This window comes from Rhinoderma darwinii (assembly GCF_050947455.1).
Source record: "Rhinoderma darwinii isolate aRhiDar2 chromosome 5 unlocalized genomic scaffold, aRhiDar2.hap1 SUPER_5_unloc_53, whole genome shotgun sequence".
In the NCBI taxonomy this organism is placed as follows: domain Eukaryota; kingdom Metazoa; phylum Chordata; class Amphibia; order Anura; family Rhinodermatidae; genus Rhinoderma; species Rhinoderma darwinii.
In genome coordinates, this window is record NW_027461813.1 from 271,787 (window position 1) to 286,600 (window position 14,814).

General features: G+C 51.8%; 1 protein-coding gene across 1 annotated transcript in view; it reads right to left on the reverse strand.

Annotated features, from left to right (window-relative positions):
• Positions 1-238: 238 nt before the first annotated feature.
• TONSL (tonsoku like, DNA repair protein) overlaps positions 239-14,814 on the reverse strand; it is a 45,114-nt gene continuing 30,538 nt past the window's right edge. Inside the window, 10 exon segments of the mRNA XM_075847639.1 lie at positions 239-943; positions 9,649-9,782; positions 10,100-10,173; positions 10,446-10,615; positions 11,102-11,273; positions 11,345-11,628; positions 11,703-11,781; positions 11,855-12,011; positions 12,505-12,599; positions 13,020-13,915. Coding sequence (XP_075703754.1) covers positions 759-943; positions 9,649-9,782; positions 10,100-10,173; positions 10,446-10,615; positions 11,102-11,273; positions 11,345-11,628; positions 11,703-11,781; positions 11,855-12,011; positions 12,505-12,599; positions 13,020-13,915 — 2,246 coding nt within the window. The 3' untranslated portion in view covers positions 239-758.

A 14,814-nucleotide genomic window follows, 5' to 3' on the forward strand; every position in this document is an offset into this window, starting at 1 on the left:
CCTGAGGGAGGTTGGAATGTGATACATAATGGGAAGGGGCAGTGGTCTATGTAAATGGGGTTGTTCTGGATGAAAATGGGTTGTGATCTATAATGAGGAGGGGGCAGGTATGGCGGTGATCAATGGGAGGGGGGGTGGTCCTGGGTTGGCATGATCTATGGTGAGGCCTGTGATTTATGAAGGGGTTGTTCCCATAAATATCACCCATGATGAAACAGACACCAGATCATCCAATATCTGTTTATTTACAGAGAGATAACGAATAGACATTTTCCTTCCCCAAAACTATAAAACATCAGATAAAATGTACGGAAGAGGCAGGAGACCCGCAGTCCCTACATATGCCGGATGTGGTCCCCTCCAAATCCAGAACTTGGTCCTGCACGAGTTCACAAAAGTTCTTACCTGCTGTTAAGGCCACAATGTTACTTACTCTCCCTGCACCCACCCATTACAGAGAATAGCAGCACAGGACGGGGGTTGGGGATAATGAGGCGCAGGTAACTCAACAGTTTGACGTCAGGAGCCCGATATGTCCTTCTGTTTATTCACGGACCACCAGACAAGGAGCACTACGCCAGAAAGGGAGAGGGTGCCCCATAGATGGGAGTTGTCGGCAGGGACCATTAGGAAGATCAGAGTCTTCTGGAGGACACCCTGGTCTGGTTCCTCTTCCAGAAGATGATGGGCATAACATCGGAGGTCCCTTGTCTTCTCCTAGGGCACCGGTTATGTCCCTATGTCACACCCTTGAACCCTCACGTCAGTCTCTTGAAGAAGAGTTTGCTCTTATGATTTGTGATGAGCGAGTCTCCACACCAGGCCTGCAGCAAGGTCTCTCTGTCCTTTTTGGAAAGGTTGTGGGAGCCAAGTCTGAGCTCCTGGAGGTGGCAGGAGAGCACGTCCAGGGAGCGGCTATTAAAGGGCCCTTGGATACTGCAGCCTAAAAAAACAAAAAACAAAACAGAACACAAAGTCAGTGACCCTCCATACTGCAGGAAGAGCCTGTGTTGCCCTCTGCTGGTGTCTGCATGAACTGCCTTGTGCACGGCCGATGCCTCCTCTCCAGAATACAAGGCCTAACCTGCACAGGAGGTCGGTGGTGGACCAGCTGACGGCCCTGAAATGCAGCTTTTTGGAACTTGCAGAAAAGCCATCGCTACGGGTCAGAAGATAATCAGTGGAGTCTGCTCTGCTCTGATCTCCACCACTTTAAAGAACGGAGGGGAGCTCTACAGAACATTTAAAGGGGTATCAGAACATATGGACAACAAGACATGAGGGTGTCCCCCACCTTAGACACTCTTCTATGTGCTGGAATGAAGAGCCGCTCCATAAGAGAGAGTCTGCGCTGAACTCAGGGTGTCCGGGTATTACATGGCATTCATCAAGTGGATTGTTTCGGCTTCCCCTGCAGTAGCAGCCGATCACTTGGGGTGAGAGAAGGAGGGAGCGCTGCACCGGATTCGTTTTGAAAAGGGGTTAACTTTACGAGACGACCTCTTTAAGCACTTTTTGCACCGTTGAGAAGTTTAATCAACGGTCGGTTGTTTAAAACGTTGTGTCATAGAAACCTGAGAGCAGCACCTGTGGGTATGGAGTCTCAAGTTCCGGAGGTTTGAGCTCACAGACTTCATTACCCTGAACTCCGGACACGTCTGAATGTGCCAAACTGGAGCGTGACCTTAGGTCTTAGGAAGGGCAAGTGCTCAAGGACGGGTCCTAGTAGTGTGACCACGCTTGTCAGCTAGAACAAGACCTCAACATAGGTGAAACCCCAAATACAGCTCCGGCTTATACTACGGACCCTAGCTCTCCTGCTTACAAAATAAATTAACAAGAGGATGACCCCCCCCCCCATCAACGTAGTGATTACTGCAGGGACACAAGTTCAGTTATCACTTTATGAGGAGCAAACCCACCCGCCTATGCGACGGCCTTATATTTGCACTAGTCCAGATATCTTTTCTTGAGCTGTGAAAAAAGAAGATTTTTTGAGTACCATAAAATCCTTTCTCGTCCAGTCCATTGGGGAACACAGATCATGGCTATATGCTGTTACCCTCTAGGGGGCGTGAAACTAAGGAATGGAGCAAGTTAGTCTCTACAGAAGCAGAACATAAAGGTATCAGAACCACAGACGAAAAGCACGTTTAACGGACAAACTTATGAACTTTATTAAAAAAAACAACAAAAAAATGGTGTCCCCCAAAGGACTGGACAAGAAAATAATTTTACGGTAAATACTCAAAACATCCTATATTCTCGTTGTTCTAATTGGGAGACAGAGACCATGGAACGTCCCAAAGCCGTCCACATGGGTGGAAAAAAAAAAAAGGGACGTAAGCATCTACTCCACAGATGCCCGCTACAAGCTTCTGCAGACACAAAGGTGTCCACCCTGTAGAACGTAAGGATGACCAGGCAGCCGCCTTGCTGAAGAGCCGTAGCTTGATGGCGCACATCCTAGGAAGCACCAACCGCCCTAGAGGAATGGGCTGTAATCTGGAGCTCGGGCTCCTTCCCTTTAAGCGGGTAGTCCGTACAATTAAAAGCCACCATCCCCTACCCTCAGACCCTTCGGCACTACAAACAAGGCGTCAAAGCGATAGAAGGAGCGGACACATTACAATTGTGAAGAAAGCGTACCTCGCACTCTGCCACTTGCATTAAAAACAAAATAATAAAAAAATACCCTTTTTTCAAAATTGGTGTGCCGGATACTCTTTTATATTTATCTTGATGGAGAGTCAAATACGGAGACCAGATAGAGCCGTCAGATGGAGGTCTACGCCACAGAGAACACCACCGTCTAGGTGAGCAGGCACAATGAATTCTCACAAAGAGGTTCAAAATGAGCCAAATGCATTGCAGATTCCAAAGACTGAGCTGGGGGCAGATAGGGATGGCACCGCCCTCCAATTAAAAAGTTTGGATATCAGATTTGGACGCTAGAGGTTTGTTTAAAAAAAACAAAACAATAAGGATACCATTAAGAGAGCCGAGGGCAAGCCCACCATTACAACTCCTCCTTAAGGAACACCAGGGGCCTGGGCAAGGAGAACACCACTGCAGGTACATATTCCAAATACGATGATAAATTATGGCGAAAGAAGGCTCTTTAGACTCCAACATGGTTTGGATTACCCGCTGCAATAAGCCTCGGGTTCTCAGAACTGCGGCTTCAACAGAAACTCAGTTTAATGTAGTGACTGTAAACTTAGTTGGAAGAGAGGCGCTTGTGAGAGCAGATCATGCCGAAGAGGTAAGCGCCAGAGAACGTCGGCTAGTAGAGTCACCACATTGAAGTACCAACAACGGCGTGGCCAGTCCAAAGAGACGTGGATGGTCAGAATCCCCTTGTCCTTGATTCTCCTGGGAAGTGGCCGCGGGAGGGAAATCAGACTGATGTGATCCTATGGAGCCACCGGAGCATCGATCCCGAGACGAAGAGGGGGACCTAGCAATTGAGTGGAGACGCTGGCAATCCACGTCCGGTGTGCCCCACCTGAAACAGATTAGTTCTAACACCTCGTGATGAAAGTCCCATTTTACTGGGTCGACCTGTTCGCAACCGAGATTATCCGCCACCCAATTTTCGACCCTGGTAATGTGGACTGCAAAAAAGAACAGGAACGGCCTTGAGAGATCGCTGGGGAGGAGAACCACCATAGAAGAGACTAGCGTACAGTCAAGGAAAATAGGATTTGACATTATAAGGAATCCAGAGAGCGGTTTCCACCAGTAGAGGATCTAAAGTAGACAAGTGGCCAAAGGGAATAGCCTCGATGGAAGCCATCACGGTAACCAGAACCTTCATAAGAAAGTGGAGAGGTGGGAGTTCCCCGCCGCAGAGCACAGACTCGCTGCTGCAGGGTGGACAGTTTCTCCGGAGCAAGTCTGGTGTCGAACACCATTCCCAGGAAGGCAAGTCTCCGACTGGGAGTTAGACAGGATTTGGATTGGTTGACAATAGTGGTGAGGGAGAATTGCAAATCATAACATGCAGGTATGCATCCCTGATGTCCACTGCAAAGAGGACGTATTCTGCTCCATAGAGGAGATCCCCGACCGGAGGAACTCCATGTAGAAATAATTGAGCTTGACAAAAGCCGTTTAGCAATTTTAGGTACAGAATAAGACAAACTGAACCATCCCTTTTAGGGGCAAATTTGTGTAAAACCCTCGAATTCTTGGCCTGGAGGAACAGGGACTGTGGTGGTGCATTATGTGTGGTTTATTGTGAGTCCTCAGCAGAGAGGAATGATTCTGTAATCAGGTACAACAGGTCGTGTCTCCAGCCTATGGACAATCAGAGGTGCAGCCACAAGACATAAAGTGTCCTCATTGTCCAGTCTCCACAGGGGGTCATCAGGAGGCACCACCATTACTCAGCTAGAGTGCAGACCAGCAAACAAAGAAGATCCAATTACCCCCCTACCCCCCCCCCCCCCCCCGGTGTCCTCATCCCAGTTGTGGCAGACAATAGACTGGCCATACACATAATAGTACAAAAGACACAACTCACATACAGACAGTAGAACTAAAAACGAAAGTCATTATAATGATGGTGACTAGAAACTGCCAAGATGTTCCTCCCCGTGAGGGGTATATAAGGGCTTGTCCTGGGGAGGAGGGGAGATCTTCTGGATTTAGACCTTCTGGAGAGCTGAAGCTGAGGTTGGCGCTCTGAAGATGTTCCTGGGATTACCTGACTTGTGGACTGTGTGTTGTTCCTGAATTGAACGTGACTTGTTCTGTCAGCATTGGATACAATAAACCCTGTTGGAGTTGCCCTGTCATCACTGGCTCTGTTGATCGTGTATTAACCGAACGAACCCCATGACAACTGGTGTCAGAAGTGGGATCAACAGAGTGCAGGAGAGATGGACAGAGGTCTGCACACCAGGATGTCTATCGTGAGGAGAACAATCGTGGTTTACCAGGAGGCAATGGACTGTCTCGGACCAAAAAGTCTACAGAAGACGTTGAACGCTGGGCTTGGGATAAGGCTCTGACTATGGCAAGGGAGGAACAAGTCCTTGTGCGAGCTCGGGAGTTGTACCAGGTGACCATGGATGTTCTGGGATGTTTGGCCTCCAAGGATGATAAGTTCTGGGACTGGAATTGGTGTCTGGCAACAGGGGAGCGAGATGTGCCGCAAACATGGTGTGTACGGCCAGCACAGTGTTATAAGGATTGTGCTGCTGCTCCAGGCTCTGATCGCTACAGATCTCCAGAGAAAGCTTCAGAGTCTCCTGAGGTGAGTGATGTGGAGTGTGGCAGCAGCTTATACCATATGTCATGGGAGCACCAGGAAGAGGGAAAAGATTCTGAACTTAATTCGGGACCGGAAGGAATTCATACAGAGGATGTCTATATATCTAGAGACAAATCCTGTGGATGATGAAGATACAGGAGATATAACTAGCGCTGGTGTGGATGATGAAGACACGGGAGATATAACTAGTGCTGGTGTGGATGATGAAGACACAGGAGATATAACTAGCGCTGGTGTGGATGGTGAAGACACTGGAGATATAACTAGCACTGGATCTCCTAAAACCTTTAGCACTGAGATCACCAGTGCCAGTTCTGAAAGCCCAGCTGAGGTTAAGTCACACGATACAGCCCCACTAGTGAGCAATGATGTTTGTGCTTCTCCTGGCGATGTGTTTCCTGCGTTCCCTTCACCCCAGGATTTCTAAGAGGTTCAGTAATCCAGCTGTGTTGTTGCCTTGAGGTCTGATTTGTCTTTGTCCAATGATGTTGTGGATGTTACGGTCAGTATGGACTCTCCAGGCGCACAGCCTTCCAACATGGATGAGGATGACACTGGAGTGTCCGCGAGTTCTAAGGTGGAAGAAGGAGCAGGTCTGCGGAGGACAACAAGACACTGGTCCCAACAGCAGTGGTGATCTTCAGGATGGGGAGACTTCAGACCCTTTTCAAATATGCCCATGGCCCTTGTTTTCTCAAACTGATTGGACTTCTATCTCCCCATCTTCTGCCACCAAGCTCTCAGGAGTCGCTACAGTTCTGAACAGCGACTGTATTTTCTGGTATGATCTTTGCCTGGGTGATGGGTCAGATAGTCTGCCAGCATTACCCAATATAGTGTGGTGGGATGCAGTGGGGAGGAAAGTGTCTGGATGGACCATGCGGAGTCTGCAGAAACCTGTAAACTGGATAAAAGGTCCCAAGAAACCCCCTGACACCAGAGACTCCATCTCACGGGCTGGACTATCCTGGAAGCCACCGGATCAGATCTTCCAAAACGAACAGATGACGTGGAACTATTGTGGAATGTCTTGAACTTTGTGATTGTGTTTCCAGACATTGCTCCTAGCCCCGGATGTACATGTGCACTGGACTTTCTTTGCAGCCTGTGAACTGTTCTTATTGAACTGTAATAAGAGGCTTATGAGTGAGGTGGCCAGCGGCCTGTGGAGGCCACATGGCCAGCTCACTTATCATATGAGGGGAGAGGTCGTGATGGTGAATTATGTGTGGATTATTGTGTGTCCTCAGTAGAGAGGAATGACTCTGTAATCAGGTACCACAGGTCGTGTCTCCAGCATATGGACAATCAGACGAGTCAGAGGTGAAGTCCACAAGACATAAAGTGTCCTCATTGTCCAGTCTCCACAGGGGGTCATCAGGAGGCACCACCATTACTCAGCTAGAGTGCAGACGAGCAAACCAAGCAGATCCAATTACCCCCCTACCCCCCCCCCCCCCCCCGTGGCAATACACATAATAGTACAAAAGACACCACTCACTTACAGAATGTAGAACTACAAACTAAAGTCATTATAATGATGGTGACTAGAAACTCCCAAGATGTTCCTCCCCTGAGGGGTATATAAGGGCTTGTCCTGGGGAGGATGGGAGTTCTTGATTTAGACCTTCAGGAGAGCTGAGGCCGGCGCTCTGAGGATGTTCCTGTGATGATTTTGTGGACTGTGTGTTGTTCCTGCAGTGAAGGTGACTTGTTCTGTCAGCATTGGAAGGAATAAACCCTGTTGGAGTTGGTTGGAACTGGTAGGTAAAGGAGGGGCTGCAGACTGGAAGAACCTGTCAGGTGGAAGGCACACTAATCCGATCTTGTACCCTGAGGCGATTAGTTCCCTCACTTAGGTGTCCGAGATGTGAAAGAGCCAGACGTCCTTGAAGAGTAGAAATCTGCCCCCAAATTTGAGTCAGATGAGCGCTTTGCCCACCTGTTCCTTCTGAAATGATTTTGTACGAGCGAGCTTCAAAAAAAAACCAAAAAAAACCAAGAGACTGGAGCCAAGGAGGAGAAGAGCCATCACGGAGCGTTGGAACAGTTTTGGCAGACCAGTATTTGAGCCATGTCGTCCGGAGCACGGTGACCATGGCAGAGGAGGCGCGGGCCACAAGGCGATTCGCATTCAGGGAGGCTTCGCACAGATATTTGGTTGCGTTGTACAGCTGTTGATAGAGATTCACCAAATCTTCAGTGAGCGCCCCTAACAGGATCCCATGATGGAGTCGGCAAGCACATTTAGTAGAGGCTCCCCTCACCCATACGGAAGCAAATATTGGCTGCAGGGCCGAGCCAGTGGCCTTAGCGGAGGACCTGGAGAAAGAATCAATGCGGCAGTCCAAATGATCGTGGAATGAGGCGGAGTTTACCATAGCAAGAGTAGTGGTCTTAGCAGGACTGAAGCCTAGAGGATCCACAGCCGGAGGCTTCGCCCATTTCGAGGCAATATACTCTGGAAAAGGATACATAAGATCCAGACAAGGGTCTCAGAAAATTTCTAGACAGGGTGTTTCCATTGCTTGGAGACTACCGCTTCAAACTCCGAGTGGGAGGGGAAAGGTTTGTGCGATTGCCTGGGGTGAAGGAAGGTGACAGTCTCCACAGTGGCAGGCGGGTCAGCATCTTTAAGATGTCTCTGATCACAGTGATGTGTTTGTTCACCATAGAGGACAACGTGGAGGTTTGCTCAGCATTCAGCTCCGAATTAGAATCCAAGAGTTTCCCCCCTTCTGACAAGGGTTCCTGGTGAGGGGAAGAAGCAGCGGATTGTTCCTCTGGAGAGGGGGGGGGGAGAGAACGATGAGGCAAAACGACTGTGGGCGGGTGAGACCGCGCAGATCGGACCAATTTAGGTAGGCCTGCTAATGGAAGACGACGTAGACTGAGAGCACACAGCAGGTTGGTCTGCAAGGCGACCCAAGACGCCCACCACGGACTGGGTAACATTGGAGAGGGATTGAGCCCATAGTAGCTTGGCTTCAGCATTAGGTGTGGGCATTGTTGGAGGTGGCCGAGATGGTTGGGCTACAGGGTGATCCAAAGATGCATTGCACAGAGGAGTAGGTTGAACACATGAGTATCAGACACAGTGAACTTCATAAGCTACCTGTCGGGAAGATGATCCTTTGGCGTCTGTCATGGTAGTATACAGGTTGCCACAAAAAACTTGACAATGAGTCCACTCAATATACTGCAAGAGTAAGAGAAGTGAATCCCTTAGAAGGGAGTAATGGCCGCCTGAGATTACCTGGGAGTGTTCTAGGCATGTGCTCCCCTACTGTAATTTACTGCTTCAGTGTCTGAGGGTTTATGAAGTAGGGGGTGCCAGAAGCAGATCCCACCCATATGAAGAAAGAGCAAGGTGGTCCCAGCGCCAACAGAAGCCGTGGAGAGGTCCTGTGATGCTCGTCTGCGAGAAGTAGAGAGCAGGATATGACCTGCCCCTTCTCCGTGCCACGATTGGTGGTCGGTGGTCACGTGACGGCCATGCACCAAATTTTGGTTCCAACCCCTTGATGGGCTTGTCCTGGGGAGGATGGCAGGACAAGCCCAAGAGAGAAAAAAAGATGGCGGCCTTGGGCCGCAGGGCATAGGGGACCGTGTCCACAACTCAGGTACACCTGGGGAAGGAGCTTGCGGCCCTTCCCTGAAGCGGTGCTGTTTGGGCTTTTGGGCACTAAGCGAACACGGACTACTGTAGTTCAGTGCCTATAGGAGGGTATATGCTATTGGAGGGGCCAACACTATTATATTCTTAGGCTCTGTTCACACGCTTAACAAAACACGGCTGTAAATATGGAACTTTTCAAGGGAAAATAGCCTGATTTTCAGCCTTTTTTTAAGCAACTTGAGTTTTTTGCTGCCTTTTTTGGAGCCGTTTTTCTATCGAGTCAATGAAAAACGGCTCATGAAGCGACATGCACTTCTTTTTACAAGGCTTTTTTTACACGGCCGTTTTTTAAAACGGACGCGTAAAAAAGGCCCCGAGGGAATGGAACGCCATTTTGTCCCATTGAAATCAATGGCCAGATGTTTGGAGGCGTTCAGTCACAGAATTTTTAGCTGTTTTTCGGGGCATTTATGGTCCTAAAAATGGCTGAAAATAGGTTGTGTGCACATACCCTCAGTGTCACACCTCCTAGCGGCAACAGCGTACACCCACGGTCTATGTCCCGTAATGAGCCGAAGGAAAAACGGCCGTAAAGATTCCAGGCCCAATGACCCAGCACAGAATTCAGGAGCTGGTCTTCCTGGGACTAGGCCGGTATCAGGGTGCCCTATTACTATAAAGACCCAGCACCCTCCCCCACGATAGCCCCTTCCACTGACGGGCACACTTCTCTGGCCACACATCTCACCTGTGAGGTGAAGTTCTCGCATTTCACCATTTCGCTCCTGGATCCCATTCAGCAGATAATGAAATCCATTTGCTGTTATTTTAGGATTTCCTGACAGATCGAGAGACATTAGAGAGGCGCAGACGGGGAGACATCTGAAAAGAGAGAGCGTGACGTGTCAATCCCGCCTGCCGAAGCGTCACCGCGCAGGAGGGGACAGGCGGTCGTCTTCTTATGGTCCCCGTACAGACACCGGCCACGTTCCAGCTTCTACGTGAGCCGCCATCATAGCTGGTGTGAACTGGTGTCTGTACTGCGGGACAATAAAGAGATTTACTCAGGAAAGAGGACGTCATCGCTGCTTTGTCCTGTGCGAGGGCTGGAGCCGCCCCATAACGACGGTCAGCGACGCTGGTGCTGTCCCCATCCTTATTTCTACAAGCGCAGGAGATGACGGTGACACCAACGTTACCTGGCCAGGTCTTGCGCAGACTCATCACTCAAGTGATTGGAGGAAAGTGCCAGGTGAGATAAGACGCAGCCGTCCTGCAGGTAGAAGAGGGCGGGTGAGATTGAGGAAGGGCGGGTGAGATTGAGGAAGAGCAGGTGACAGAAGGTAACACAGGGGGAGGGGCATCACAGAGGGAGGGGCATCACAGAGGGAGGGGCATCACAGAGGGAGGGGCATCACAGAGGGAGGGACATCACAGAGGGAGGGGCAGCAGAGGAAGGGGCAGCACAGAGGGAGGGGCAGCACAGAGGGAGGGACATCACAGAGGGAGGGGTATCACAGAGGGAGGGGCAGCTTGTGTGCTCACCTGAGTGAGGTACGTCACTAAAGGCTCGAAGATCAGAGAGTTCCCCGCTGTAACAGCTCGAAGCTCCAGCCGGGAGATTGTCTCATGGGGAATGGTCTTCAGTAAGAGCTCCAGCCCCGTCGAGCCCAGAGGATTGTGGGAGAAAGAGAGATTCTTCAAATGAACGGCACCTGACAGAAGCAGAAACCAGGAAAAGTGATTTATAAACCAGCAATGCAATATATGAAACTCCGTAATAACTTATTACAGTACAGGGTCACCCCCTCTCCTGCCTGCAGCCCCTCTGTAATATATGTTATTAGAGGACAGAGTCACCTCCTCACCTTCTAGCAGCCTGTACCCCTCTCCTGCCTCAGTCAGCAAAAAGATTGCAATTGAAGACAAAGGGGAGAGGAGGAGGGCGATCACTGTTCCTGTGTGTGAGGCTGCATGCTGTGAGAGGGAGGGGGAGCAGCTAGGGGAGAGATTTCCTTAGATCCGAGCACACAGCTGTGACGGACTCCGCTATCTCTATTTAATATCTAGAGATCACTATCTGCTCGTTGCATCAAACTCGATCCTGGAGCAAAGATGCCGATCATGATCTGACAGACGAGTTCAGGAATAACAGTGGGGGGGGGGGGGGGGGTACGTGATGTGAGGGACGTTATGCAAACCTTTGAAGGCATCAGCCAGAAGACGACGATGTTGCTGCAAGAATTTGGTGGAGAGTTGGCAGGACTGTAGGTTCAGGGTGCTGAGCAGCGGGCAGTGGAGCAAGAGAGATGCCAGAGGCTGGGACAAGCCGTCCCCCAGTGGGTTCATGCTCAGGTCCAGCTCCTCGAGGTTCTGGAAGAGCAGACAGGACACGATTAATGAAGGATCATCCCCCTCTGGCCGTCACCCGCAGTGACACTCACCTCCAGGGCCGGGTCCAGCCTTCGGATGCCCTCATGGGTCAGGCAGTTACACTCCAGGTTGAGGTGGGTCAGTTTGGGCAGGGTCCGCAGCATCGCCAGCAGCTCCTCTACCTCAGCGTCCCCTAGCAGGTTTCCCGTGAGGTGCAGCTGGCGCAGGGAGGTCTGCATCTTCAAGGCGCGGATGAGTGGACAGAGGTCACGTCCTCGCAGGGACAGACGGCACAGGGACAAGGACGAGCTGCTCTCCTGCTGCTCCAGGGCCATCCGCACCAGACGATTCTCCTCTACAAGAAGAAGAGCAGCGGGTCAGAGGCGGGAGGTCTCCGGCGTCACACCGCGGGTGCTCAGCTAGTCTTACCCACAGCCAGGCTCTGACAGGCCTTCTTGTAGCGGTCAGTGAGGGGCGGCAGGTCCCAGGACTGCACCTCACCCACAACCTGCAGGTTAGAAGCAGCAGAATGAGGTGATGTTCCCTGCGCAGGACGAGGAGCCGCACTGGACAGCACTCACCTCCTCATTGCTCAGCAGGACGTGGAGGATGAGGTCCTTGGGGGCCAGGAGGGCCCCTTCCTTCCTGAGAGTGAGACGGGGAAGCAGTCCACAGATCTGGTAGTAGCGCTGGGAGGCCTGATCCGCCAACCAGGAAACCTCACGTGTGTCTCCATCACTGAAAGAACAGACATGATGAGGATGATGAGGATGATGATACATGTAAAGTTTAAAGAGCCGATGCGCAGTCTTCTGTGAATGAAGCTTCATCATTGTGGAATGAAACGTTCTGTAACTTTATAATAGACGCTTTTAATTACTTACCCAGAGAGCGAAAATCTGTTCTGACCTTGTTCTGCTCACACAGCTGAGTGGTTTGTTACAATGCATCAGTGCAGACATTCATCTGTGAGCTAAACACAGCAGCAGCATAAATCTCTCTACGGTCCTGGGCTCCAGGTTGATAACTTTTACCGACATAGTGACAAACCCTCAGCTGCATGAGCAGGTCTAGACAGATTTTCAACCTGGGGGTGTAAACAATGCTGAATGTAACTGCCATCAAGCAGAGATCTTGAAACTGATGAACAAACTCAAGAGAATTAAAAAGTTGCAGAACTTTTCATTATTTACGTTAGACTGGACCGGCCCTTTAAGGGATGATCACCTACCTGTGAGGGATTGGGATGAGGAAGACATTATCCTGAACTCTCACCCGCATTCTGATTGGTGGAGGCAAAGAGGGGTTCACAGTCATTATTGGGGACTAGGAAAATAAAAACAAAATGTTGTCATGGCTCGTGGTCCCACAGGATCGGCAGAGTAAAGCTCGAGGGGTCCCAGGGGGTCATTTCTACTCCTATTACAATACACCTATGGCCCGGCTGTATGGAGAGGAGTCCCTGATCACTGACCCAGCACCCAATGATCTGGAAATCCTGATAATCCGGCATGAGACAAATCTACTTCCCAAATGTCCAGGAATGAATCAGCGCTCAGCAGGACGACGGCGATCTGTATGGAGCTGAATACAAGGGACTACAGATCGGGCCCTCCGCTGTGTCTGGGGTATAAACTACAAGACGACGCTCCAGGTCACAATGTATGGGGAACCCTGTAGAGTTATAATGGCCGGGAGTGGAGAAATTATACAAAGTGCCCCCCCCCCATCCACACAGTGACCCACCTGAGCAATGGCAGGACGGGCGGCAGCCCTGCTGTCCACGGTGGTGCTATGTGATCCAGCGCTGTCCACTACCCGGGGGATGGAGATGTTGTGCACGCTGCCCCTCGTGCGCCCCACTACAGCTCTGTCTACAATCTGAGTCAGCTTCGTCTGGCGTGAGCGTCTGCGTGAGAAGGCGTGACGAGCCGGCTTATCCCTCCTGCACGAGTCTTCTGCTGCCGCCGCCGCCGCCGCCACCACCTCCTCCTCCGCTTCAATAGACTCCTCGATCTCCTCCACCTCCAGGCCGCCGCCCGGGGATCGGCGACTTCTCTTCCTGCTGCGAGACTCCACCATTAAATCATCTTCCAGCCAATCATCTCCGAGATAACGGTCTGAGGGCACCAGAGCCAATGGGAGTGTCAGGTCCTCTGGGACGATCTCGGGCCCCGCCAGGCTGTGGCTCATCAGGCGTGATTTGGCACTGCCCAGGCCCTGTATGGCTTTCTGGTAGGCTTCTATCCCCCCTTCAGAAAGTCTGGGAGGATCGGACACTGTGCTCCCCTCCCTGGTGACCTCCGATTCTGAGGACGTCCTTGGAGCGCCAAGTCGCGGCCGCTTCTTAACCGGCTTGAGAGGGGTCAAAAGCTGCTCGGGCTCCTCTACGGGCGGACCCTCGTCGCTGGACTGGGTGCTAGAACGGAGGGGAGGGGAGCGATATATAGGGGAATCCTGCTCCGCCTGGCTGGACCGCTGCAGGTCTCGGGGTTCAGGGGCTCCATCCTCTCTCAGTCTTCTTGGATGAGCAACGTTCATAGGGGAGCACGAGGGGCCGACCACGAGCGGCTCCGAGTCCTCAGCATCAAACAGCTCGTGGTCCTGGAGCTCCTGAGCCGGCCGAGAAGTTGTGGAGACCACTGCAAGGAACACAAGGAGAGGGGAGGCATGGGAGGGACGTGTACAGCTGCACAACCTGCCTGGGTAAGAGCGCCGCCCGCCCAACTACAACTCTCAATATCCCTCTTCATTGTATAAACTGAGGGAGATTAGCGCTTCTGAGCTGTACACCGCAACTCTTCAGCCCTCTAGGCCCGCAACAACGGGCGCGTCTCCGCCCTCTAGGCCCGCAACAACCTGCGCGCCTCCGCCCTCTAGGCCCGCAACAACCTGCGCGCCTCCGCCCTCTAGGCCCGCAACAACCTGCGCGCCTCTGCCCTCTAGGCCCGCAACAACCTGCGCGCCTCTGCCCTCTAGGCCCGCAACAACCTGCGCGTCTCCGCCCTCTAGGCCCGCAACAACGGGCACGTCTCCGCCCTCTAGGCCCGCAACGGGCACGTCTCCGCCCTCTAGGCCCGCAACAACGGGCACGTCTCCGCCCTCTAGGCCCGCAACAACGGGCACGTCTCCGCCCTCTAGGCCCGCAACAACGGGCACGTCTCCGCCCGATGTCCCATAATGAGGATCTCTTGTCGTGTTGAGAACATGGACATCTCTCTGCGGCCTCGGTGCGTTCCTTCTAGACTAAGATCTAATCACTTCATGTTTCAGCCCAAAGTCTGAGGCTGCACTACTGATTCTGACCACAACTTGTCTCCTCCCAATTCCTGTCAGGTGCAGTGGTCACGGAGACACCAATCCCTGCAGCCCGTGTGGCCTGAATAGTGTCAGTTGTGTGTGGACGGTGATTGTGTCAGTGATGTGGACGGTGATGTGGACGGTGATGTGGACGGTGGTGTGGACGGTGGTGTGGACGGTGGTGTGGACGGTTCTCTTCTTCCCTCCGGACTCTGCAGGGTGGGGGGCAGGTTTACCTGTG